This window comes from Psittacula echo (genome assembly GCF_963264785.1).
Source record: "Psittacula echo genome assembly, chromosome: 1".
Classification (NCBI taxonomy): Eukaryota; Metazoa; Chordata; class Aves; order Psittaciformes; family Psittacidae; genus Psittacula; species Psittacula echo.
The window spans coordinates 30,214,658-30,240,107 of NC_137735.1; the positions used below are offsets into that span (position 1 = coordinate 30,214,658).

At 43.3% G+C, this 25,450-nt stretch overlaps 1 protein-coding gene across 1 annotated transcript in view; it reads right to left on the reverse strand.

Moving 5' to 3' along the window:
* Window positions 1-23,005, reverse strand: part of KDR (kinase insert domain receptor) — a gene marked incomplete at both ends in the record, with an annotated part of 31,206 nt that extends 8,201 nt beyond the window's left edge. Inside the window, 22 exons of the mRNA XM_080638925.1 lie at window positions 1,072-1,172; window positions 2,652-2,808; window positions 4,461-4,549; window positions 5,768-5,881; window positions 7,100-7,204; window positions 7,466-7,601; window positions 8,023-8,129; window positions 9,805-9,936; window positions 10,083-10,229; window positions 11,176-11,520; window positions 12,192-12,300; window positions 13,434-13,554; window positions 14,629-14,785; window positions 15,601-15,764; window positions 15,858-15,969; window positions 17,385-17,553; window positions 17,751-17,890; window positions 19,115-19,283; window positions 19,609-19,733; window positions 20,856-21,052; window positions 21,594-21,684; window positions 22,954-23,005. Coding sequence (XP_080495051.1) covers window positions 1,072-1,172; window positions 2,652-2,808; window positions 4,461-4,549; window positions 5,768-5,881; window positions 7,100-7,204; window positions 7,466-7,601; window positions 8,023-8,129; window positions 9,805-9,936; window positions 10,083-10,229; window positions 11,176-11,520; window positions 12,192-12,300; window positions 13,434-13,554; window positions 14,629-14,785; window positions 15,601-15,764; window positions 15,858-15,969; window positions 17,385-17,553; window positions 17,751-17,890; window positions 19,115-19,283; window positions 19,609-19,733; window positions 20,856-21,052; window positions 21,594-21,684; window positions 22,954-23,005 — 3,039 coding nt within the window. The remainder of the gene's footprint in view (window positions 1-1,071; window positions 1,173-2,651; window positions 2,809-4,460; window positions 4,550-5,767; window positions 5,882-7,099; window positions 7,205-7,465; window positions 7,602-8,022; window positions 8,130-9,804; window positions 9,937-10,082; window positions 10,230-11,175; window positions 11,521-12,191; window positions 12,301-13,433; window positions 13,555-14,628; window positions 14,786-15,600; window positions 15,765-15,857; window positions 15,970-17,384; window positions 17,554-17,750; window positions 17,891-19,114; window positions 19,284-19,608; window positions 19,734-20,855; window positions 21,053-21,593; window positions 21,685-22,953) is intronic.
* Window positions 23,006-25,450: the final 2,445 nt, after the last annotated feature.

The following is a 25,450-nucleotide window of genomic DNA, read 5'->3' on the forward strand; positions in this document are numbered from 1 at the left end:
TCCTAAGAAGCTGACATGAAACAGGTTCAGATCTGATTACCTTTAGATTTACTTAGGTTCACTCAAATCTGTGTGCTCTATGCTCTCTCTCTGGAAAACATACCACACTAAAACATCTATTTGATTCCAACACAAACTAATCTTGACTACAGAGAGAAAAGTCCATGTCTTTACATATGCAGAACAACAGCTTAGTCAACAACCCAAAGACTTCAAACCACAGACCTCAGCAGCTTGAAATAAAAAAGCCAACCTCTGAAAGTGGCTGCAGATATGCTTCTAGTATGGACTAGAACTGCAGATCATTTGAAGATATATTTTTACATATACACGCCAACCATGATGTATGAAATGTAGAGAAATGCATGTTTTTAGAAAGGACTCTCAAGTCTGGTTTTGAACTCCTAGACTGCACTCTAGAGTAGTGCTATATTCCCTGCTTTTATTCCCTTTTCCCATTTCTAAGTACTTTTTGTGTCTATACAACTGCAGCAATTATTTGCTCTTGCTGGAATTTACATCCTTTGAAACATGTGCTGTACATATTTAGGATCAAACCACAGAAAAGCACTTCTAGAAAGTGAAAATGCAGGTGAGGTGTTACCAACTGCCAGGGTGTCTTTGGCAAGAGACCCTCCAAGGAGTCATCCATGAAGTTTCATAGGTGAACATCGTCTCTCCTCATGCTGCCTTTCCAATCCTGCTGCACAAGTTACAGGCAACCTCCTCAGAGAAAACTCTTTACTCCTGTTTAGCTATGGTTACCAGAGATTTGTCCCTAATTCCTTTAATTGTCCTCATAAGTCAGCTCCCCTCCTCCAACCACTTAATCATTCTTCTATGAATCAGTGACCCATAAGCCTTGTACAGATCATTAACATTTGTGTCAATAAATGCATGGGCTGTTTCACTCTGTAGTATTAATGATTTGGTTATGTCTTAAGGCAAAAAGAAAATGCTGCGGATGACTGCTAGTGCAAAGGTGAACATGCTGTTTCCTTCTATAGACCTACAGCACTATTTCCTACAGTCAAATAAATAACATGCCATTCTTCCTGAGAAGTTCCTTACTTTGCGTGAAGCCAAGAACTCCATTCCTCTCGCCACCTGGAAGCTATAACAGATGAGGTCCTCCATGGTCAAAGGGTTCTTGCAAAGGTCTTCAGGACCAGCTGCAAAGAATCAGACCACAGTCAAACATGCCCTTTGTCACTGATTTCACCCATAACTGCTTCTTAGGTAAAAATCCATCTTAACCTTATGCCACATTGAAATGGAAGGGCAAACATAATCCTTTTTTGGCTGGATAGTTATCAGTAACAACCCTTCTTACACCAAACTAGTTGTGTGTAAAATAAACTTTGAGATGATGGGTTATACCCCAGGCCTCCTTGCTTATTTTCACAGTTCCCACCACTGGAAAGATTTGCAAAACGATCCCAGAAGAAAAACAACCAAAAGTCAGCTCACAAGTTCCTAGGACAAGGGAGGCTTGCTGTGGTTTCAGCAGATGAATTTGGAAACCCATGAGAGGGAGGCCTCGCCTAGTCCTTAGAGGGGAAGAATACACCATGGGGAGAAAGACTTGAATTTGGCAAAAAGCCCTGCTAATTTAAGGTAGAAGAAGCCTAACCTCATCCTCTAGTGACTTGGAGGAATAATACAGTCAAGTATCCAACAAAGATACTTAGGCATTTAGTTCCTGCTGAAACAAGCAACTCAATAACTTTACTCAGCTCTTGATTTTAAGAAGAAATCTTCCAAGAACTACAACACTGGTGGCTAAACCCCTTATCTCGAGGCCTCTTTATGTCTACATACTTCTTACAACGTTCCAGCTCAGGGGGTCAGTTTTTACACTAGAGATGTCTGAAGACCAAAACGGTGCACAAATGTATAAAGTGCATGACTGACATTACCCATTAGGATCAAACTGAAACCACAAGATCATCCTCCCTGTTAGCATACTGATGTTTTTCTTTGCATTAAATGATTTTTAGTAGAAGTTGAGATATCAGCAGTTGGGCTATGGCTTCCCTCTGGACCAGTCAGATCCCACCACTTGCTGAATTTAGCGGTCTCTGAAATATACTGGCAGCACTGAGCACTTTGTGCTGTCCTTGCCAAAGCTGAACATGGCAAATGCATCAATGAAACTGCTGCAGATGGTACTTATATCCAGGGGAGGCTTTGAATGAGTGGTAATTCAGGTTTCCTGTTCCTGACAGACCACCTGAGCAGCAGGAAGGCAAATCAGCCTCTCTGCTAATAAGCAGTGAAGTCGATGGCATTTCATGATATTTAACTTCTGGGTAAACACTTAGGAAATATAGTTAGCATCCTCCAACTGCACCCCCTCCGCACAGCCTTTGGAGTCTGTGCTTTGCAATTCTCCCTGAAGACAATGGAGTGTAAAATAGACAGAAGCAGTGCACTAAAAATGCACCCTTTTAAGACAGGACAGTACCTGGGGTTATGCTGAGGGGTTTGGGATGCTGAGATAGATAACCCATAACTCAGGAACTTTGGTCACCCAGGAAATACCATGCACACAGCTTTGAGGAAGCTTTGGAAATCACATGGTCCCCAGTGTTCCTCATCAGACCCCAGTAAAGACAGCTGTTCCAGCATGAGGAGAAGACATATCCTACCATCCTCCTCTTCCACGTCACTCAGGGACCGCTCCTCCACAAAGCCAGAGCTTGCTGAGCTCTGGCTGCTCGTGATGCTGTCCAGCCGTCTCTTCAGGTCTGCAGAGAGGTCACCAATGTAGTTCTCCTTCCCCTGCCGGAACCTGGCACTTTTGTTCTAGAAGTGTGAGGGGAGGGTGGGAGAAATCAGAAGCAGAAAGCATGCCACAAGTTTTCCCAGGAGAGGCAGTGATGCACCTTGCAATCTGTGCCACTGGCACCACTGAGGGTGAGGAGGACAGCACAGCACTGGCATGATCAGCCACACTGCTCCAAGCCAGCTCTGGTTGTGGAACCCCGACTCATGGCCACATGGGCTACCAGATCAAGCACCCTCTGCCGCTACACAGCAAGGCTTTAGCCTGCTCCCACAGTCTCCCAGCTGTCCCCCCAGCAACATCTCCACATGCCTGGGGGGTCTCAGCCCCCTGGTGCCCACCACTTGTGAAGCACACATGGATGCTGCCAAACCTCCTCCCACATACTCGAGCCTCTCTGTACTGCTATGGCTTTACCTCACACTGTTGCAAAGGCCCCTCTGGTAAACCTCTATGTTGGCCAAAGCCCTAGCAGGCAGCCTTAAAACTCTGATTTCCACCTTCCCCTAAGACACCGAATAGCTCTAGGGAGGATGCCAGCTCCACAGGTTTCCTCAACCACATTTCCATTTTCTCCTGCTTCAGTTTGGTGACCTTTCTCCCCTGGCAAGGCTGTTTTTTCCCACTGCCAATTCCCATCTCCACCACTTGTGCAAGGGTCAGCACCCTCAGAAACCCTGACTCTTCCTTCAAGGCCTCTCAGATATTTATCCTTCATACCTCACAAGAAGATGCAGCAACTTGCCTTTGCCAATGTAAAATAGTAAACAATGACTCCAAAGATCAAGAAAAATAACCCTCTGGAGAACCAACAAGCAGTTGGAAGAAGCTCTGATCTAGGTACAGTAGCTGCAAGAAGACTTAGGTCTACCAGAGTGGCAGAGCACAGCCCAGGGGCTTTCCTCTTGGCTGTGTGTGAAAAAGGGTATGGTCCCAAGCATGACGCTCAGTGCTGGGTACATGCAGCTATGCCCTTCATCCAGCAGTACAACCCTTGGAGGGGATGGATCCTCCCAAACCCTCTCCAGAAACCAGACCCTGTCTCAGAGGCATCCAGAAATGAGCTTGAGTATGGCAGCCTCCAACTTCCCACTCCTTTCAAATTGAGGTGGAAAGAGGGGGTGCTGTGTTGGAGCTCCCCTTTCCTAAGGACTTGGGAGGTGCATAGCCCAGCATAAACTCATGAGATACATCAATTATACAAATGATTAACAGCCTGGTTCGGCAGTGAGCCAAGGGAAGTGGAAAGGATAATCATGTGGTAGAAGATACCTATGGATATCTGATGGATATATGCGCTAAGCAGGGTGTACAGTTATTTAAGGTGGTCCGGAGCTTAACTAAGAAAGGAAAAAATTCAGGCTGATAATCAGAAAAAACTTCCTGAGAGATATGGCCAAGTGTAGAACAATCTGCCAAGGGAAACAGTGGAAGCCCAGTTCCTTTGCATTTTAAGCAAACAATAACAAAATAGCTACATTGCAGGGGCCAGGGGAAAGACTAGATGACCTCTGATGTCTTTGCCATCTCTCATTCCCATGGGAAGTACTAGATATTCAGCGTCCCCAAGGATTGCCACTTCAGTCTGCACTAGAAACAGAAATGTTGTGTGTGGAAAAAACCCACCAAAACAAACTTTCCAATGTAATGTCAAGTAACCTTGACTCCTTACCTTGCACGGGACAAATTCGCTTCTCTTGCTCCGTAGGTAAGCTGACAGATTTCCGAACTTGCAGTATTCCACAATGACCATGAGTGGGCCTGTAGAACACAAAGCAATTTCTTATTTAGACTATTTATATCCCACCTTATCTCAGAACATAATTTGTGGCTAGAAATACATCCATTTCAAAAAGAATTCTCCTACCCAGAGGTTTTTAAAAATACTAGTAATAAAAAAAATCTAATCAAAGCAAGGAAATGATTCCTTTTCTGCTGTATCAGGAAGGAAGGAAGAACACATGCTTTTGAAAAATCACAGGCCCAATGTCATATGTGAAAGTGTATAGTGGTGTGCTTCTACTTAAAGTGCCAATAACTGCCTATGCTTATTGACATTGTAAGGATGCGACATAAATATCTGAACGATCTTCAGTGCAATTAACCACTCCTTTGCAATAAAGTTACACACATGATTATCCATGCATTGTTGTGCAGGCAGTTTAAGTCCTAAAAATTTTAAACAGAAATCTTGGTTTCAGACAATGCCTTAATATACGGTGCAAATGTGGTATTTCATGCTCAGATTGCTTCATACATATGTATATGTCAAAACGATAGATTTCCATTTTAGGCTCCAGATACTGGCCATCTCTATTTTATTATGGAATAAACAAGGTAAGAAATATTTATGGATTATGTTTCCCTCAACTACTACACTTCTAGCATGGAATTTACAAATGAAATTCTGACCCCATGGCAAGCCAACAAGTCAGCTTCCCTGAAAAATTATTACTGAGTTACTTTACACTGAATTTATTCCAAATTAGCATGCAGTGCTGGACTTGTTAAACAAAACATCTGTCCCTCATTATAAAGTAGGTATAAAGGTTCATCCACGCAGAGCTGGACTCCAAATGGCAATCTCCCTTCCTACACATGCACACAGGCACCCACATCCCATCCAACGCCAGAGAGGGACGCCACAACTTGCAGTTGCACTGTACCCAGTGATAAGAATAAGACCAACTTGTTTAATCTGGTACTGGAGTCAGACCCAAAGTCTGTCACACACGGGGTGTCCACTATAAAAATGGATCTGAGATACAGAAAAGCAAAGTGATACAACAACTAATAGACGGAGCTGGATGGAGAACTCGGGCTTTTGAGCCCTTATCCACCTCCAGACCTGCTCACTCTAATCAGAATATATTTTTTTAAAAAAGAAGACCATTTCTTCCAGCCTTAATATTGAAACTCAATTTTCTATGCAGCAGAAACAGGGTTTTCACTAGCAGCTTCCACCCACTGAGAACATACCTCCTGGCTTTGTACAGGCTCCAAGTAAATTGACAACATTGAGATGATGGCCGATATGAATGAGGATCTTCAGCTCTGACATAAGTGCTCTGTGCTCACTATGGGTTGCACCCTCTGCAGAGGTAAAACAACAAAGATGAAGAGCATCTAAGGCAGAAAGGTTTTCCCCTCCTCTGCATTTTCTCCTGTTATTTTTCCAGCTCATCTAGTGAGAAGTCTTGTTGGTTGGTAGCCTGGGTCAGCTATGCTGCAGGACACTGATTAAAGCTGGGCAATTGCATGACAGGGTTGGTTTTGCTCTACTTTAAAACATTTTCCAGTACATCAGAATGGAGTGCAAACAACCCAGGGTAGCAAACATCTTTTTTCCTACAGACCTTTTGAGCAGTTTGTACTCTGCCATTTGACCTTTCCAACCAAGAAGAGCAAGAAACATTGTCCCAGAGCCATTGCTGGGGTCCAGTGGGTCTAGGGGATATATGGCCAGGGCCAAACATGTCTGACCCTGCAGCCTCACCAAAAGCCTGGAGATGTGGCTGGTGTCCTCATCTCACACAGATAGAAGGGGAAGAACAAAGAGCTGAAACAGTGGGGAGAAAGGGGCAGCAGAGGCAGCTCTCTCTAGGCTGCCTGAGCACCAGGAAGCTGGAGGGACAGGGCTTCCATGCACACCCATCGCATTGCAACCAGTCTGCAACAGATATTGCCTGCACTTGTGAATGTTCACACTGCACTGTCAGAAATCCCTGGCTTTCCCACTCTTCCTTCAGTACAGCACAGGGTGTGATACAGCCCCTGGATGCTAGCAGCCCCATTTCGCTGCCCCAGCTACATTCTCTTCAGGAACAGTATGTCTTGGAACCACAGCTTACAACTTTTTTGTGGTGAATGCAAAGCACTATAATATGATTTAAACTGAGGAGAAAGCTGTTCCAAATTACAACTCATTTTGGAGCATGCCTAAGCCATTGTCTGAGACTTGCAGAAAGCTCCCTACCAGGCTGCATGAGGCAAAAATGGACATGTGAAAATTGTCTGCAGGTGCAAGTTCATATTCTGAACCTGAGTGGATATGTAAAGCAGTGGCTAAGAAACCACAGTTGATCCAGTTATCAGTGAGAGAAAGACATGATTTTTCCCTAATCATTGCTTCATGACACCAACTGTTAAGCTACACTTGTTAATTACATTAACAATGACATTACATTAACATTAATTACACCTTTGGTACAAATATTTTGGGTTTCTTTCTCTTTCTACTGGTTATAGTATTATAGCTGTATTTATCTCTATATTCTGTATTCAAGGTGAAGTTTTAGTCATCATTTTTACCTTTAAGCATTTTGACTGCCACTGTTTTGCAGGTAGCAGTTTTGTCGATCCCAAACGCGTCTGCTTCTATAACCTGGCCAAAAGCTCCACGCCCAAGAGGTTTACCTTGAAGTGAGAAGATGAACATACTCCAGTTTATTTCCCTGGCACAGTGGGCAAAAGATGCAGAATAAAGAGCAACTCAAAACTGAGTTTATGTATCAGAAATTAACAGAATGTTGGCAATAAGGAGAGGATTTACTATATCCTACAGGGTGACAGAGACCATCCAGGGGTCCTGCATCAGCGCAGCCCCACAGCAAGCCAGGACCTGAAACACCCTCCAGCACAGGTTATCACAAAATGCCTCATGCAATGAAGACACACCTAGCTTTAGCCGGTCTCTGGGAAACTCCCACTTGCTGGCATCATATGGCAGCCGTTCGCAGTGCTCATCTATTGGGACCTCATCAGGATCCATGATGATTGACAAGTAGCCAGTCTTCATGTCCCCTCCGTTGGCCTGGAAAATGGTATTAGTTGTAGTTGCAGATTTTTTGCTGGTGATGTGCAGGCAAAGTGCCATTTTCTCACTTTGTAGTGTTTCATTAGTTCCCAGAAATGCCAGGCTACCATTTCACCATGTCATCATGAGTGTGATCACCATTAATTACTTGCACTTCTTTCTTTTTTTGTTGTTGTTGTTTTTTTTTTTTTTTAATAAACAAAGCCAGCTGAAACATTTTTTCTCTTGTGAGGGCTTCTCAATTAAAAACAAATTTCTGTGCCCCAGGTTCCAGGCAAGAATGTTACAGCATGGAGAGAAAAAATGTGTCTGTTGATTTAAGAACAATGGAAAGAAGCAACACAAAAGAACTCAAGTCAGCTCTCATTTGTCATGCAAGACCAGTGCTGATAGGACAGTACAAGAATTTTTTCATTACCCGCTTAACGGTTCGGAGGATGATTACAAGAAGCAACCAGAAGAACATGGCAATCACTGCAGTGCCAACGAGGATAATGAGCTCCAGATTTGTTTTCTCTTCAGCTCCTGGGAAGAAATAAATGAATATCTGAGTGATAGTTGGAAGCGTATTTGTTTTGTTCATTCATTAAAGTAGAGAATGGAGGTCCTTGTTCTGAAGGTTTGTTTTAAAAGTGCAACATGGAGCAAGGAAACGAAGCAAAACAAAACGAAAAACTTGGGGTTTTATTTTGGGATATTACACTTTGTTTCATGTTGTTTTATGCAGCACCCAATTTTTTAGCATCAGCTTTGTTCCAACGACAATATGTGGACCTTTGGAAAAATATAAAAAAGTGAAATCTCACATTTTACAAAGAAATCATTGTTTTAGAATACTCAAAATTCTTTCTCCAGAAATCAACAAACCCCATCATATAATAAATAAAGTACTGTGAGGATGACCCAAAGAACAATCTCTTTCTTGTCTCTTTATATGCTTCAACTTTGGCATGAAAAAAACACAGTTCTACAAGAACCGTGGAATATGGTCTTATTTACAACAAAACAAGGTCTTATTTACAACATCCTTTCTCCAGTAAAATAGACTCCAGCAGATACCACTCAAACATCTATTAATGTAGAAGTTCCAGCTCCTATTCATCACATCATGATCTTGTACTTCATCCTTTGCATCATGCAGATTTTCCTACACAGTAGCACACTTCATTGCATGACCCAAATGAGCAGCACTATAAATTTCTTGGAGCAAATCAGTATGTCCTACACAGATTTTCAGCTTTTACAGACATGCCTAGGCCCTGTTTACCACATCAGCTGAAATCTGCATTGATGTCAGCTGCAAATAATTTCCACCCCATGTAAACATATTGCCCAACATCTAAATATCCTAATGGGATCTATGACAGTAACAGGATACTGCTTTAATTACCTTAACGGAACACATAGGACAACCACCCTGACTTACAAGACAGATGTTTGTGTAGGATTCAGTGGCTAGATTTTGCTAATGTACTAACATCAAGGGCTAGGAGCTTTTAACTCAAGGCTTCTCATTGCAACTCTTGATGGAAAGTCCATCACGGCTCCGGCTACTCGGACTGCACGCTAACCTCTTGTTAGGATTTATTGTTTATCATTGTGAATTGCATTTCAGTGTGCCACAATAGGACTGGAACAAGTGAGAGGTAAGTCTCAGAAATGCTTTCAGAACTTAAAGGACTAAGGCTGGAGTCCCATAACCCAAAACCACTAACTGTTCCTATCACTGAAATGGAATGGCAACCATAACAGACAGCACAAAGTCTTCACTCTGTTTTTCTTAGATGATGTGACAGCAATGACATAGTTTAAAAAGTTACAACTACAACTGTTAAAACACATACGATGACAATTACGTTACCAAGACAAAGAAATGCCCCAGGATATCTGCAGCTTTAGGTAGGCTGTATAGGTTTGCATGTAACATAGACTTGGCAGAGTTTTCTTTGCAACCACAAGAAAGATAGACTTAGTTTTTCTTAAAAAGCACTGAACAACAATGTGGAGAAGAAAGTGTCAGTCTCAACAGCTGGGATCATCATGGCTATGAGGGCACTCAATTTGAGCTTGATAGAAATGGTAAGGACTTTTCACAAATCTCATGGTATGTTCTAAGATCTCCAGTCAGGGTAGTCAGTAGATTTTCCTTTTAGTAACTATAAAGATTTCACACACAATCTAGAAAGAAGCTAACACTAACCTTCCACTGAAAAAAAAGCCACTGCTTTTCTGCATCCAAGGACATTGCAGGCAAGGCAGGTGTACAGCCCCCCATCTTCTTTCCTCACTCGACGTATGGTTAGTGTTTTGTTTCCATCTTTCAAAACAATACCTGGAAAAAACCATAATTCTCAGTTCTGCTATTTTTATGCCACTTTATGTTAAAAATGAAACTCTTTATGGTGAAAATCAGCTCTGAGTTCCATGAAAGAAAGCCCTTCAGTGATAGAAAACTCATAGCAAAGGAGCGACCCTCACCTGAATCTTCGACAAGGGTTTCATTATTTTTAAACCACATGATGTTTGGAGGAGGAATGCCATTCGCTGTGCACGACACTTCTATGGTTTCACCTATGCTTGTTGTTTGATTTTCCAGATTTCCTATGAGTGTGGGTGCCATGGGTTCTGTTGGTTAGAAAATATAGCAAAATTACTGACAAGAACATTGTCAAAGAGCAATTAGATTACAGAAAACATCAATTTTTTTTTATTGTAATAGCACTTGATGGCTATAAATAACAAAGTCTCAAATCCTTTTATAACACCAACAGACACAGCATCCATGTAAAAATCATAAACTTCTACATGACAAGAAGAAATTATAATAACCAAGAAAATTTTAACAGTATTGATGCAACATGCTTTAGATGGTTTAACGTGTGACTGGCCAGGCTGCTGAGGGAAGATGTAATAGGTGAGATTGCTTCCCTTACATTTCTCTTTTCAGAATCATTATGAAAAGTCTGATACTGCAGGTCCGTCAAACATCCACTCAGGACAGCCCATGAACATGCACAGGTATTTTCCTGAATCTGCCTAATCAGCCTAGACATCCAGGTCCAAACCAAAGTCATCACTATTTGTGTGCAAAGCTGATTGATTACCAGCTTGCACTGTCTGTATCTGAATGCCAGCATCACCTCATGACAGCTTAAATTACAGGCAACTTCAGACAATTACTTCAAACTCAAGTCAATGACACAAAGCAGTAGCATCAATGCTATGAATACACACATGCATATACAGCTAGAGGGAAAAATGTGCTTTGAAAAGTAAAACTGAGAAGTTATTGAGCTAATTATGTGCTGTTACTTGTGCAAAAGCTAGACTCATCCCTTTGCACAGCACAGTGGCCGTGTCAGTGTTTCCTCACTGGTACTAATGAAACGGTAAGACCCTGCTGATCAGACAAGCCCCAGACCTGTGTGTTAACAACAAATGGTCTGAATCTATTTAACAGAGTGTACCATTAACCCAACACATGCAAGGCCTGGAGGTACCAAAACCTGACACTGCTGCAGTTATTTTTATGTACAACCACCCATTTTGGTTCACAGTAAGAGATCTGTACCTTGAACAGTGAGGTGCTTCACCAGGCAGTGCTGTGTTTTAGCCTTTTTGTCCTGAGCAATGCAAACATAGTCCCCTCCATCCTGCAGGGAGATGTTACGGAGGATGAGCTCTAAGGTGACATTTTCACCATTGGTATTGGAAACTGTAGCATTCAGCCTCTGGAGAGCATTTAGGTTCTTGCAGACAGGCATAGGCAGCCCTCCAAAGGGAGTCTGCGAAGCGTGAGCACTGAGTTTGTACCACGATAGCTTCTCAAAGGTGAATTTGTCTGCCGTACATTGCAAGGACATATTATCTTTCTCTGTGAGCTGATTCCGAGGCTGGAGGTTAATTTCAAGACCCCCTGCGAGTTAAAAAAAATAAAACAAATTCCTATTAGGTTGCACATTTTGTGGCCTTATCCTCATCTTAACCAATTGTAAATAAGGAAACAAAACACTGAAAATCAGTCAATCATCTAAACAGCACAATCCCATTAAAAGGAAAAGGAAGGCCTGTGTAATGAATACAGTTCCTCTCTGTGCAGAAATTTACAGCAACTTAAGATGATTCTTAGCATTACTTACAGCTAATTTTTAGATCTGGATTAAAATAATATTTCATCATATCAATATGGGGACTGATTTTTAAGAAGACAGAAGCTCTTTGACACAGTTTTTCAAAATGTTAGTCTTAGCTTTCACAGTACATCCCTGTTCTTTCTGTGACACACAATTTCGTTGTAGCTCTTTCAAGTGACTGCAAAAGTAGTCACTCTCAGGACAACAGTGCCCATTTTGCATTATTTTCATAGGACCACCACTCCACAGATGCCAGCAGAACTAATTATTTGGCTGAAGTTAGGTGGTGAATTTAAAGGCTGCCTTAGGAAACCTTAAGTGAACCTAAATCCTGAACTATTAATGGATTTAATAAAAGACAGGGATCCGACAACGGCACTGAAGAGCCTGTCATTAGCAAAACAGACAAAATAACAATAATTCACCATGGCTGTTCTCAACAGGGTATACTTACTGGTCACATGAAAGGAGATAACTCTTTCACTTGACCCAGCTCTGTTTGTGGCCATGCATCTATACAAAGCAGATACATTTGCTGCTTGAATCACAAGGGTGCTCACAGTCTGCAAAAGAACAATCAAGCAATTTCATATCTTGTCAGTCCCAAAGTACGTACTTGAGCCTGGACCCCCCAAGAGCCTAGCAAAGTGCTCTGCAGGTATTTGTACACCAAAAATCCCTCCAAAGCACAAATCCATGGCATGTCAGGAGCACGGTCCCCTCCTGATGTTTACATTTTGTCCTTAAGTGTGTAACAATCAGGCAAAAGAAAAACAAGAAAAACCAGTGTCCTGGGTTCAGCAGTAGCAGTCATTTTTTCTCCTTCTTAGTAGCTGTTGCAGCACTGTGTTTTTGACTTTCGGCCTGGAAACAGAGCTGATAACACTGATGTTTGGTCTGACCAAGGACTCTGTGAGTCTCATGCTCTGCCAGGGAGGAGGGGAAGCTGGGAGGAAGCAGAGACAGGACACCTGACCCAAACTAGCCAAAGAGGTATTCCATACCACAGCACGTCATGCCCAGGGATGTAACTGGGAGTTACCCAGAAGGGCTAACTCACTGCTGGGTGGGGACGAGGTATTAGTCGGTGAGGTGTTGTATTCTCTCGCCTTGTTATTTCCTTTATCATTATTATTGGTGGTAGCAGTAGTGATTTGTGTTATACCTTAGTTATTAAACTTCTTATCTCAACCCTTGGGAATTGCATTCTTTCGATTCTCCTTCCCACCCCTCCAGGAGTGGAGGGAAGAAAGGGTGGGGGGAAGTAGACTGCGTGGTTCTAATTTATGGCCTGGGCTTAAACCACAACAAGCAGCCTTCCAGAAGGCAGATTTTGTTTTATGTGTTAATAAATGCTGCTCCCACATTTTTCTGCTCTTCAGCCTCTCCAGCTTCTCCTCATTACAGTTAAATAGGAAGTTTAACCCATGTAACTTCAGACTGCTAAAAGGTAAGCACTGAAATCTAAGTAGGTTGTGTTCCTCAAAGGAGACTCACTTTGGGTCAGTGTCTAAAGGACTTGAAAGTGTGTATCTCTGTCCATTGGCTCGAGCAAGAGTGCACAACCAGATAAGAGTAGATCCATAAGTTTAAAGATAGGTGAAGAGAGTCTCATCTCTAGTGATACATTTTCAGATGTCTGGACTGCTTAACAGGGCCAATCATCCCCAGCCAACAGAAAAGAAAACCTGCTCACCTTTGTTTTCCCAGCAATAGTAACAACTCGGTGCTTAATTTCAACCTGATTCCCACCCTTTCTCTCCGAGATCACTTTCCACTTCCTGCATGCATATGGATTGGATCCTGAGCGAACTTTCCTGAGGTAGTAAGTAGAGATATATGCATTAGATAAGATGAATATTCTCCCTTCAAGAGAGTGGTTTTGTGTTTTCTTTTTAATATGCAAATATTTATCTATAAATCAGATGCATCACCAGCCACAGCCTGTATCTGGGAGGGGATTCTGGAAACATTTCTATTAAATTGCACCCTATAACCTTCTGAGACCTTTGTGCTCTGTAAAATAAGGAACCCCCAAGCCTAAAGGTGAATTTCCTAATTAATCTGCCTGTGTCAGCTCAATCAGGATGCTTGGCGGGAAGCAGCTATTCTGGGAACAAACCTTCATTCATAAATGGATGATTCAAGTTAATTTAGTTCAAAGGAAGACAGACATAGAAATCGCTGAACTCCCTACAAGAATTTCTTGAGGACAGTAGCCATTGTGTAAGAAGAAACCAGGCACCAAAGGAAGAAACTAGTGGAAATCACTTTAAAAACAACAACAGGAAAGAAGAAATGCTTTTTGTTGGTTGCTTTTCTTTTTTTTTTTTTTTAAAGGAAATCTGGGCTTATGGCAGGCCCAGATAAGGGAAGCTGCGTGAATCTCAGTCAGGCACTCTCTATCATTCCCCAGCATCAATCAGTGCACTTCCTCTGAGATACACTTTCACACAGATAAACAGCACTGTCACACTCAGCACTTGAGCATAAAAAAAAGCCACGACAAGGAACCGTAATTAACATAAACAGTAAATTTCCTCTGTTTGGGGAATGGAGTTTTGGTCCTGCAGCCCACAGGGAGATATGAGGGGAAGGCATGCAGATAGCTGCAGTTGAAACCCCAGCAAGCCCTTCAAGAAGGCATGACAGCAGCATGCATGCACTGCCAGTTCCTTGCTGCGGATGGCCCTTACCTCTGCCAACAACAATGGCTTTGGCAGAGTCTTCCTGCAATGATCAGCCTGTTGACCCCAACAATCTTTTATTCATTAGCCATTGGGTCAGAATTTAGTAATGAGCCTGGACAAGAGATGCACCCAAACACCCCAACCCAATCATCCCACCAGAGCTATGTAAGCTGCAGAAGAGGGCAAGGACTTGGCACTCACTGAGGACTGAAAGTGCACTCCTCCTCCAGCTGCCAATGCCAGAGGATGGTGGCAGGCGGCGGGACAGCGTAGACGGTGCAGGTGAGCGCCTGCGTCGAGCCATACTTGTAGGAGTCGACAGGGGCCAGTAACGCGTTCTCACCAATCTGGGGAGGGACTGGAGGAGAGAGCAGCAGGTTACATTTCCCCAGCAGCACCACATGCATGTGTTAGACCCACAGCAAGTAATTTATGCCCTGCCCCATGTGCAAGTGCAACACACAGCATCTCTATGAACATTCAGGGAAGAGGTGAACCTGCCCAGCACCGTGAGGATCAGGCCATCAAGATGCAATTCTTAGGATCTTCCCTAACATTTCCATTACCCACTGGTTTAAAATGCAGCTCTTAGACTCCCACCACCCCTTAAATGTCTACGATTCCCATTGCATGTAGCCCCACTGCCCTTCCCAAGACCTGCTGTCTTCAAAGCATAGTGGCTAGGTTTTTTCCTGGGCAGCAGACAGGAGGAAGAGGAGGAAGAGAAGAAAGAGGAGCATCACTACTGCACAGGGCAGGTCAGAAGAGGAGGGACAGCCTGCGTGAGGCAGGAAGGATGGGTGGGGCGGGACAGGGCCAGGATGAGCGGGGTGGGGAGGACTCCGGCAGCATGGCCAGCAAGGAGGGCTGGAAAAGGGCAGGATGCAGAGGCAAAGAAATAATATACAGACACCCCCCCTCCAAACACACACACACACACATACACACACAAAGCGTCATCACAACACCACCACCAGGACCCTGCAGCCTCTCAACCAGGACAGCCAGGAGAGATGGGCCACCTCTGCCCTCCCAGGGCCGAGGTTCAAGTGCTCTTCTCCCAGCCAACCCCCTCACTTAAATCTTCATAGCAATGGGATTAATTTAATCCTAAAAATGGTAATACAGCACATCCACATGTGAAAGAAAGTACTCCTGTGGTACACTGCTTACCATTCACAAGCAGGGTAAACGTATGTCTTTTCTGCAACTTGTTCGTAGGGTTTGTAAGGACAACAGTGTAATTCCCAGCATCTTTCTCAGTTGAATCGGTGATCACTAAAGTGTAGCCAAGTTTAACTGTATGATTTGCATTGATGGCTTTTCCATTTTTATACCTGAAATAAAAATAGAGCACTTTGAATACTTCAGAGATTTACCTTCACTAAGAACAGCTCAGTTTTTCAAACATGTGATGTTCCCACTCTTACCATTTTGCCTCTGGTGGAGGATATCCTTTAAATTTCACAGGAATTTTGATTGTATCACCTAGCCTTGTCTCAACCACATTCTCCATTCTCTCCAGATGAATAAAAGGACTTTCTGCAAAAAAGAATGAACTAAATGGTCTTTCCATGTGGACAAAAGTGTAAGTGCTCTCCATTTGGGATAGCACTTAACAACAGATGACAAATAGGGGCCAGTGACAGGATGCCACTGGTGAAGCACAACTGGCTCCAAACAGGGCTCTGGAGAGAAGGACCTGCCATGAAAACCCAGCCCTTTCCCTTGCAGAGAGGAACAGTGCAATTCCCGCACTGAGGAGCTCTGGAAAGCAGAGACAAGACTCAGCTCTCCGGACAGTGTGCCAAATGTCAGATCTAGTGTCAGACACACACACACACACACACACATATATATTTATGTGTACATATTCACACACATATAAACGCATCATGAAACCATCTCAATTTACTCATTATGGGAAATAATAGTATTCAAAACCACAATGTGATACTTTCACAGTATTTCACTCAGTTAGATATGTTCAGCCTCTTCTCAAGTATGTATCTGAATCACTGCAGTCACAGGATACATTGAAATTATTTACATTACTTGTTCTAAATTATAAACTTGCATTCAGACTAACACAGTGATTAGGCTTCTGACTAATATTTAGAATAGTATGGACTTAATATCTGGTACACTTATTGTAGCACATGATCTTGTTTTAGCTCCTGAAGAGAAATACAAAGAACCCAGGAGAAAATTGATACTATCTTGAATCACTGTGCCACATAGTTAGTTTGAATGTTAAAAAAAATCCTTTCCTTCAAAATATAAACCCCTTTGTCTGACTCAGTGATTTAAAATGGGCCATTCTCATGCTGGCAATTTTTTCTAGAAGTAATCCAGTGAAGCCACTGGGGCTGTCGCCAAGAAGGGCTTGAGAAAAGGCTGTAGGATGTGGCCTCATACTTATCTATGCACTTAGCCAAAGTTGTTTCCTTTTCATCACTTCCTTACAACCAAAACTTCACTTGATTCATCTATTCATAGTGTAAAAGCTGGAAGTTTAATTTTCCTAGCTTCACTGATGCTGACCCAGGCTCCCGTCCTGCAGAGCCACCAGAATCTAGCCTAAGTTCACCTGGAGTGAGAACAAAGCCACCTTATACAAAGCAATCTACACAAATTCAGTTTTACAGGACCTCAAGGAGGTCAACACAGAAGAGGACCAGAGGCTTATCTCAGTTTATTTTACTGCTCATTTTCCTATGGGATTCTACAGCTTTCAGTAACATACAGAGTCCTTTAAAATCTTATCATTAGCTAAGCATGCAGTATATATATATTTATATATATAGGTATAATCCTATAGTGGGTGCAAGAAACATACTGTAGATGCAGCTTGATTCATTTCTATTACTTGATTCATCACCAAGGCACCTTCTGCATCCCAGTAATGAATCCCAAATTTGCAGCAGCCAACAAAACTGAAGCAGAAGATGCCATACCATGGATAATGAAGTAACTGCTGTTTTTCATGTTCATGCGACCGCTGGACGCTGCACAAGTATATCGACCTTTGTCACTTAAGGACACACTGTCGATGGTAAGAGTGCTCACAAACTTCTTTACTTCTCCTGCAGTGGTTTTTAAATCCCTTATGGTGGCATGTTTTTCCTGTAACAGATAAAAGACACAGGTGTTTGGGAGTTTTGTTGTTATTCCTCCTGTTACCCTTTGGACACCTGTACATACTGACCATTTCTTTGTGTATTATCACCTGCTTTGTCAATATTATAAGGGGGGGAGTGACATTATATGTAAATCATTTATTTCATTGTGATGTTGGCACTTTTGATTTATTACAGATTTACCTTGATGGAAGGGTAGTCCCATTTAAAATCAATTCCTACATTCAGCTCCGTCCTTACAGTGCAATTGAGAATCAGTTTTTCCCCCACTGCCAGCTCTACTTGGGAGTGTGGGTTCATTGTCAGGTCATAAATTCGGTATCCTAGAGGAAGAGAAAGGCACACAGAAACCTGGGGGTAAGAAGAGGTTTCTTTACAGCTCTCAGCACCAAATTTCCCATGAAAATTCACCAAAACTCCGACTGAAATCCCAGCTACAAAGATTCCCCTTGGTGTCCCAGTGCAGCATGATGATGGGCGTACAACAGAGCCTGGAGGGAAGGAATATGCCTGCCCTGAGCATTTCCCATCTGAGACCTGCATCAGACAGTGGCACAGCAGGATGTATGCACTTGGTCAGAATGTCCCCCGGAAGTAGGAGCAGGCAGGATATGGTGACCCACACGTCTCCTCTGCCTTAGACACCTTCTTCTTACCCTTGTGAGACCTGAAACTGAAGGAGGTATATCCCTTCCCCCAGCAGTAAGTGGAATTTTATTAAGAATAACAGTCTGATATTAGCAAAATTATCCAAATTTTAATTTGTGCAATAAAATTTAAAATATTCCAATACAGAATATTCTAAATGCAAAAATCCTGAATATGCTCCAAATCAGAGTCAGAACTGATGAATTTGGTGAAGAAGCAATTGCCTGCTGCACAAAGTAAAGGGTGGAGAGCTTCTATGCCTTCCTATCGAGCAAGGCGAGACTGCGTTGGTGCCATTTGGCCACTTGAAGTGGTCACTGTGTCCTCAACCAAAAGGGAAATAGCTGCAGTTTCAGCTCAGGCTTAAGCCTCCACAGAGTCATCACATTATTTCCAAGTTTTGATGAATAACTGATAAAATATACCAGGGAAAGCATATATCCCCATCAGAGTCAGGACGTAGATCTGAGGGAGAAGAGACAACCTAGCTCATAGTGCAACCCTCAGATCCCCCATTGCCTTGGTACCCCCTCAGAGCAATTCCCTTCCATCTGCTGCTGATGGATGCCTGCCCCCAGTTCCCTCCAACTACGACTTGCATCCTGGATAAGTGAATAAAGTACATAACTGATTTTAGGAAAAAGGCTTTCATTGTCAGGGAAAAAAAAATCCTTGGCATCTATGTAAAACACTAAAATAGAAGCACTTATCCCAGTGATCAACCAGAAAGAATACAATACATTGCATTTAAAAGAAAAGTAATATATCTCACAACATCCATTTTGCATTAGCTACATTGTCAGTATTGAATAACCTAGAGTCCAACCAAATGTAATTGGTTCAGTATGTTGTAGCGAATGAAAGAACACTGGCTATAAAGGAAAAAAACTTTGGCTTACCTACAACTGCGACTATGTATATCATAGACTGGTAGCTTTCATCATCTATTTTAGCTTCACAGAAGACCATGCCTGCATAGTTGATTAAATGGCTGGGTATAGTGAAGCCCTTTTTATTATTCCACGAAATTGATTTACCATCAGGAACAAATATCTTTTCTGGATATTTCTGTTTGAAACATTGATAAAATACAGTCAGATTTCAAAAAAATCAAACAACCCTGAATATTCAAGTCCAACATTTTCCATAACCTCAGGGTCCCAGTCTTAACACCTTAGCTTAGGCAATCTCCCTTTCATAGGCAATCACTCCGCACTTTGCGAGCACAGGATCACAGACAAGTACAGTTACAGCACTCACCTTGTAATCACAGACTGTAAAATTCCCAAGGATGGAAAGAAATTTTTAAGAAATGTAGTTATATTTCAAGCAAAGTATTTATGTCACAGTGATTTCAACTAGCTCTTAAAATAATAATGGTCTTTTTCCTTACCGCATGTAGAGATACATTGAGATTTGATACGGTTCCAAGGCACGGCACTACCACAGTTTTATTCTTAGTGATGTATACAATGCCAAGCTGATCACTAACTGAAGTCACAAATGGAGATCTGTAATCTAGAAGAATATTCAGTTGGTAAATGGATATTGTCACATTATTATGGAGGAAACTTTTCCAATTTTGTTCTTTCCCTGTCTATTTCTTCTCAAAGCAGTTTTATTCTTTTCTATGTGGTAAAACATTTAAACGATGAGACTAAGTACAAAGTACACATTTTGACAGACATCCCCCAGTTTTACAATATCATTACTCTGAAAACAGTTATATACAGCAGTGTGCACCTTGAAGAATAGCTTCCTGCCATCGCAGTCTTAGTGCCGGTAAAAATCTGATTTACCCTAGTGTGACTTTCCTTGCATAAGTACTGCAGGAAATATCAGTCAGAAGTAGTAGCACGCTACATTGGCTCCCCCAATGGCAGCATTCTCTTCAAAGTCAGACAAAAAAAAAATAGTAAGTTCATGATCTTACAAAACAAGCTAAGCCAAGTACATAGTAACATCTCATTTTTCAACATGGTAACTATAAGCTAACAATAAAAGGAAACAGGTTGTATAAGAAAATGAGTTTGAAACCATCAGTGCAAAAAAGGCAGATGCCTCAATGTACACTCACTGAAGCTGAATGTATACCTGGAGGCTTTGCAGTATCTGTGGCCCTCAGCTGCACTGCTACCAGCCTGACTGTGAAAACTTAGCTCTTACAGCCTAAATAGGTTTTGCTGTCACAGTCAGCAAATGTATGGAAGTTTATGCTTTGGAGTTTGTTTTTTTTGAATGGTATCAGATAGTACAAATTGTAAAAGAGATCAAAACCTGTAATTTTTAATAAATATACAATCTCTGTAATCCTTCTCCTGAGGTCAGTAATAGCTCTATATTCATGAGGACGGGCTCACACTGCAAAGGAGACAGGTATGCTAAGCTCCAGGTAAAGGAGAATAGCAGATCAAGTACTGCATATGGCAGGTCGCTTCAAAATTACAGGTATAAAGGCTTTTCTACTGATGGCAACTAGCATATTGGCATGAAACCAATCAACATGGAAAGAAGAAAAGTAACAATTTCACAGAATGAAAAAATTGAAGGATTAATAGATTTTAAAGTCAAAACCGTTTTGAGATACTTTTTCTCCTGAGGCTAAGGGAAGAGCCACCTAAGAGCTGTGTAAGCACTTACCTTGAACGTAGACATAAATGGTTGTAGCTGCCTGGTTGTCCTTGTAAAGGCACCTGTAGTCGCCTGTGTCATTGCCAATGACTTTGAGAAGAGTAAGTGTCTTGCAGTAGGGGCCATCACTGCAGTTTGTCACAGAGATACGCTTCTCAACACTGCTCTGGTTGCTCGGCCAGGACCACTCCAGTGGTCTCTGTCCACTGGGGAAGCAAAAACATTAGAGAGGTGTGAGCATGTAATGAGCACCAATACTGATGCCAGGGTGGTGAACCCCAGACCTGCTGGTCTCTATGGCCACGGAGAGGAGCAGGCTTCATCTTATGTGGAGCGTCAAGCCATGTAGGATAAATTCACGTTTATCAACTTATTGTTAATACCTATATGGAAGCTATTTGAAATTTACATTCTGCTGAACCTGAGTGACACAGCATCCAAAAGGGAGCTTCAAGAGCATGATTTCAGGAGCATGGCTCACCAGCTGGCTCCATGACCTGGCTGATGCTTCCTTCTCTGGGCCACCCTGTGCTTCCCAGATCTCCCTTGCTCCAATCCCCTAAGATCATTTCCAAAGTCTGTCAGGGGAAAGCAAGGTGGGAGTGGGGGGAAGGAGGGGGAGCACAAATGATGTGGGGAGGAACAGGAGCAATGATGGGAGAGATACTGAATCACCTGTGATTCTATGCAAAAACTCACTACATAAATTACCCCCATCAAAATCATGCTGGACTGATTTGCCCTTACCTGCAAGTAATATTTAGAGTGCTATTTGCAGTTATTGTGAGGACATCTTTTTGGATACTAAGGGTTGGCTGATCCAGAGAAATAGATAAACCTGTAAATAATAATGACAAACATGTATAAAGCCCTGCAAATCAACCCAATAAACAAAGTACATGCTACTTAATCAGAAAAGCTTATGTACAGCAATATGCTGTATGTTTTAAGTGGACACTTTCGCATCATCTACTTAGCAGAGAAGGGTAAATAATGACTTTTCACACATCCCAGAAAGTTCAAAAACTCTGTCATAACAGGAAGCAAAGGCAGATGGTCAGGAGCTAGCTGCAGAGCACTACAATTCAGCCAGCCAGGGTGGAGTTCCTGTTTTCTTGCATTGCCAACTTCAAGGTCTAACAAGAGGATGTGGGACATTGAAATGAAGCGAACCTTCATCTGATGATCTCACTCCCTGGGGAAAGGGATTACTAACTTTTCTTATAATAAATTGAATATAGTTAAGTTCTTCGAGACTACAGATCACTGAATTATATGAAGAAACTATTTAAAGTTTGTCAGAAATTCAAGATCCCATGGATTTATTTTGTCCCATGATTATCTGAGGTTATCCCTTTCCTCCTAAGCAATTGGGCAAAAGTCTATTATTACCAACTTTGTTCACACCAGGGCTTGCATCGCGGCCACTCTGAGTCCTCCATGCTTGCGAGGGCTACGATCTGGGTGCCAGCATTGGCTTTGAGGCAACAGCCCAGCTTGTGCAACATTTGGGAGTACCACAGGGAGAGATTTTCAGCCCACCCTGGCTGCTCCCATCACCGTCAGGAGTCCCGCCTCACCCAGGCGAGCCACCAGCCCCAACTGGGACAGCTCGGCCTGCTATGACGGGCAACAAAAAAGCATGTCCAGATTGGGACCTTCCCTACTTCCCTAGTATTTCCCCACACTTTAATCACTGGCATCCCGAGCAGGTTCTTCACTGATGACGGGTTTCCCGCATTTGGCTCCAGGGACATTCTGCTCTTGGAAACGATGTCTGATGCTGGAGCCAAGAGTGCAGGACACTATGCCACGGTAGGCAGCCCTCTCCGATGGGCCAGCACAAGCCAGAGAAGCGAGGAGAGAAGGTGAGAGGACAGGACAGGGCAGCAATCCCGTAGTACTGGGCATCCCGTCCCACCCCAGGGCTCGCACTGCCTCACCGTACCACCATCCCTGACAACCCCAAGTGAAACCAGCACTCGCGTCGTTCCCAACACATGATCATCCCCGCGCCGCCTCTCCTCGGGGCCCCGTGGGGCTGCCGGACCCCGGCGGCTCCTCGACAGGCGGGATCCCGGGCAGCTGGGGCACTCCGAGGGCTTACCAGGAGCGAGGCACAGCAGGACCGCCAGCAGCCGCGCCGCACCGAGCTCCATACCGCGGGCGCCGCAGGGCGCGAAGCGAACCCTCTGCCCGACGGCACTGTCCGGCCGGCAGCCGAGCCGAGCCGAGCCGAGCCGAGCCCCGCTGCTCTGTTCTGTTCTGTTCTGTTCTGTTCTGTTCTGCTCTGCTCTGCTCTGCTCTGCTCTGCTCTGCTCTGCTCTGCACCGCACCGCACCGCACCTTACGGCACAGCCGGGATGCGGGACCCCGGCGAGCAGCACCGCCCCTCTTGTGCCAGGGGGCGGGGCTTGCCGCAGAGGCTCTGCCCACCCCTCAGTGGCCCTGCCCCTCGTCCCCCCCCCCATGTCCCCGCGGCGGAGCCCGGCTGGGATGGGATGCTCTGGTTCGGGCAGGCACCGGGAGCAATACCCCTGCTTGGCAAGGGCAGGAGGGACTCAGGGACATCAGCACTGAAACTCCATGTCACCTGGAGCTTCACTGTGCGTGTTTGGGGTTTCTTCAAGTCCCCTCAACCCCAAAGACCAGCCCTATGAGGCACACGTATGAGACACAGCCATCTTCTTGCTCAGTGACTTCATCCAACTGGGTAGGAAGTGTCTGGTGGTATCGGTGCCAAGTTCACAACATGGGAATCTCTGAATCATGTAGCATGTACCCACCAGCCTAATGGGCCACATCACATCTAAGGGGATACAACCAGCCCCACCTGCTCCCTGCGGGATGTTCCATTCCCCTTCTCCCCAAAGGCTTGTTTTTTCCCAAAAATGACCCCCTCAGTTGCAACTATACCTTTTAATCAAAATTATTTAATCAAAATTATTAAGCAGTGTCTGTTGAAAGAGAAGTTAATGAGAAAGTCCTTTGGGAAAAATAAACACATGGTTATTAATGCTTTAACCATACACATGACCATAAAGGCCCTGGGGGAAATAAATACATCCTCATAGACAGATACATAGGTAAATAGGTGGAAAATCAGGTAGATAGAAATACACAACTATGCACATAACTATGCATGCATATACATATATGTATGTCTACATGCTACATTTTTCTCTTTCCCTGCAAGTCTTCATGTGAGCTTGTCCACAAACAGTCAACTAAGTTAATGAAGCAGTGATTTTGTTTTGCATGCTATGCAGTTCCATCCGGTTTACTGTACTGGGGGATGAGTTTGAATTTCAATTTCCTTTGAAATTACACCCCTGTTGCTCACAGAAAGATACAGGGAGTGGGAGAAGCCAAATTCCTATACTGATTTTTCCCAGAGATCCAATAAAATCCATGAAAAGTCAAAGAGGACTCGTGGTTCAAGAGGCAGCAGGTCAGCACTGTGCAAATGAAATGTGTTCTTGCTATTTTTATGGGCTCTTAAACCAGAAAATTAGTAGCCATTATTAATATCCCCACCTCGACCATACTGCAGGTCAGGTCACTGGTGTTTCTAAGTGATTTGTGGAACTTTAAGTGGTTATTAAACAACCAACCCTTGCTGAGACTAGGCTGCATGTAGGATTGTGTGGCAGTGATAAATGCCTAGAGAGAACCAAGGGCACCTACTGCCAAAGAACTGATAACTTTATAAGTGGTGATGCTCGTTTTGTTGACTACAAAGAGAAAAAAAATGATAGAGGATGGATGACCTGCAAGAACTGTTTGCCTTCAAAGCAGTTGAGCTAGTCAACAAAGCTAGTTAAGCTATAGGGGTTAGTGGAAAAACATTCACATGAAATTATTAAAGGATCCATAAGCACAGTAAAATCACTGATAGCTCACTCTGGTGCCATCTGCATTCCTACATGAGCTTCCAAAAATGCAATCACTAGAAAATATGCTACTATGTCGATTCTAACAAGCATTTTTTCTGAAATGTAGTCAGACAATGTGCAAATACAGCTTACTGCAATGCCACTTAGCCTCTGTATTCATGCACAGTTGCTACTATTGAGTGAGCGGTTTGGAAGGGGGGTGGTTGGTTTCATTGTTAAAAGTTATTTTGGTGCCTGAGCTTTATGGGGATGAATACCCACTGTTTGCCTTAAGCATATCTAAGCAAAGATAGATGAATGCTAGCCCTTCCCAGGCTTTTCGGCGTTTGCCATGTCCCCTTGTTCCTTCTCCCTTGCAGTGGCCTGAGGAAGGGGAGGGAAGGAAAGGCTGACCCCTCCAACACACAAACCTCTTGACTGGTCTGTGTGCACACACTGACCTGAGCAGCCAGCAGTGAGGAGCCTGCATGTTGGAAATGTTGGGCATCTACAAGGAAGTGCACATTTCAAAAGCACAAAGTGCTTTTATCTCCCTGAGTGATCCCAGTGAGATCTCTTACATCCTGAGTGATCCTGGTGAGAGTCTTTACACCGTGCTTCCTAAATGGGACACAATCCTTCAGTACTTTGCCTGGCTGCTGGTATAATCTTGTTAGCTAGAATAATGCTGCAGGAACTGCTGCTTCACTGTATGAATTGCCATCCCTA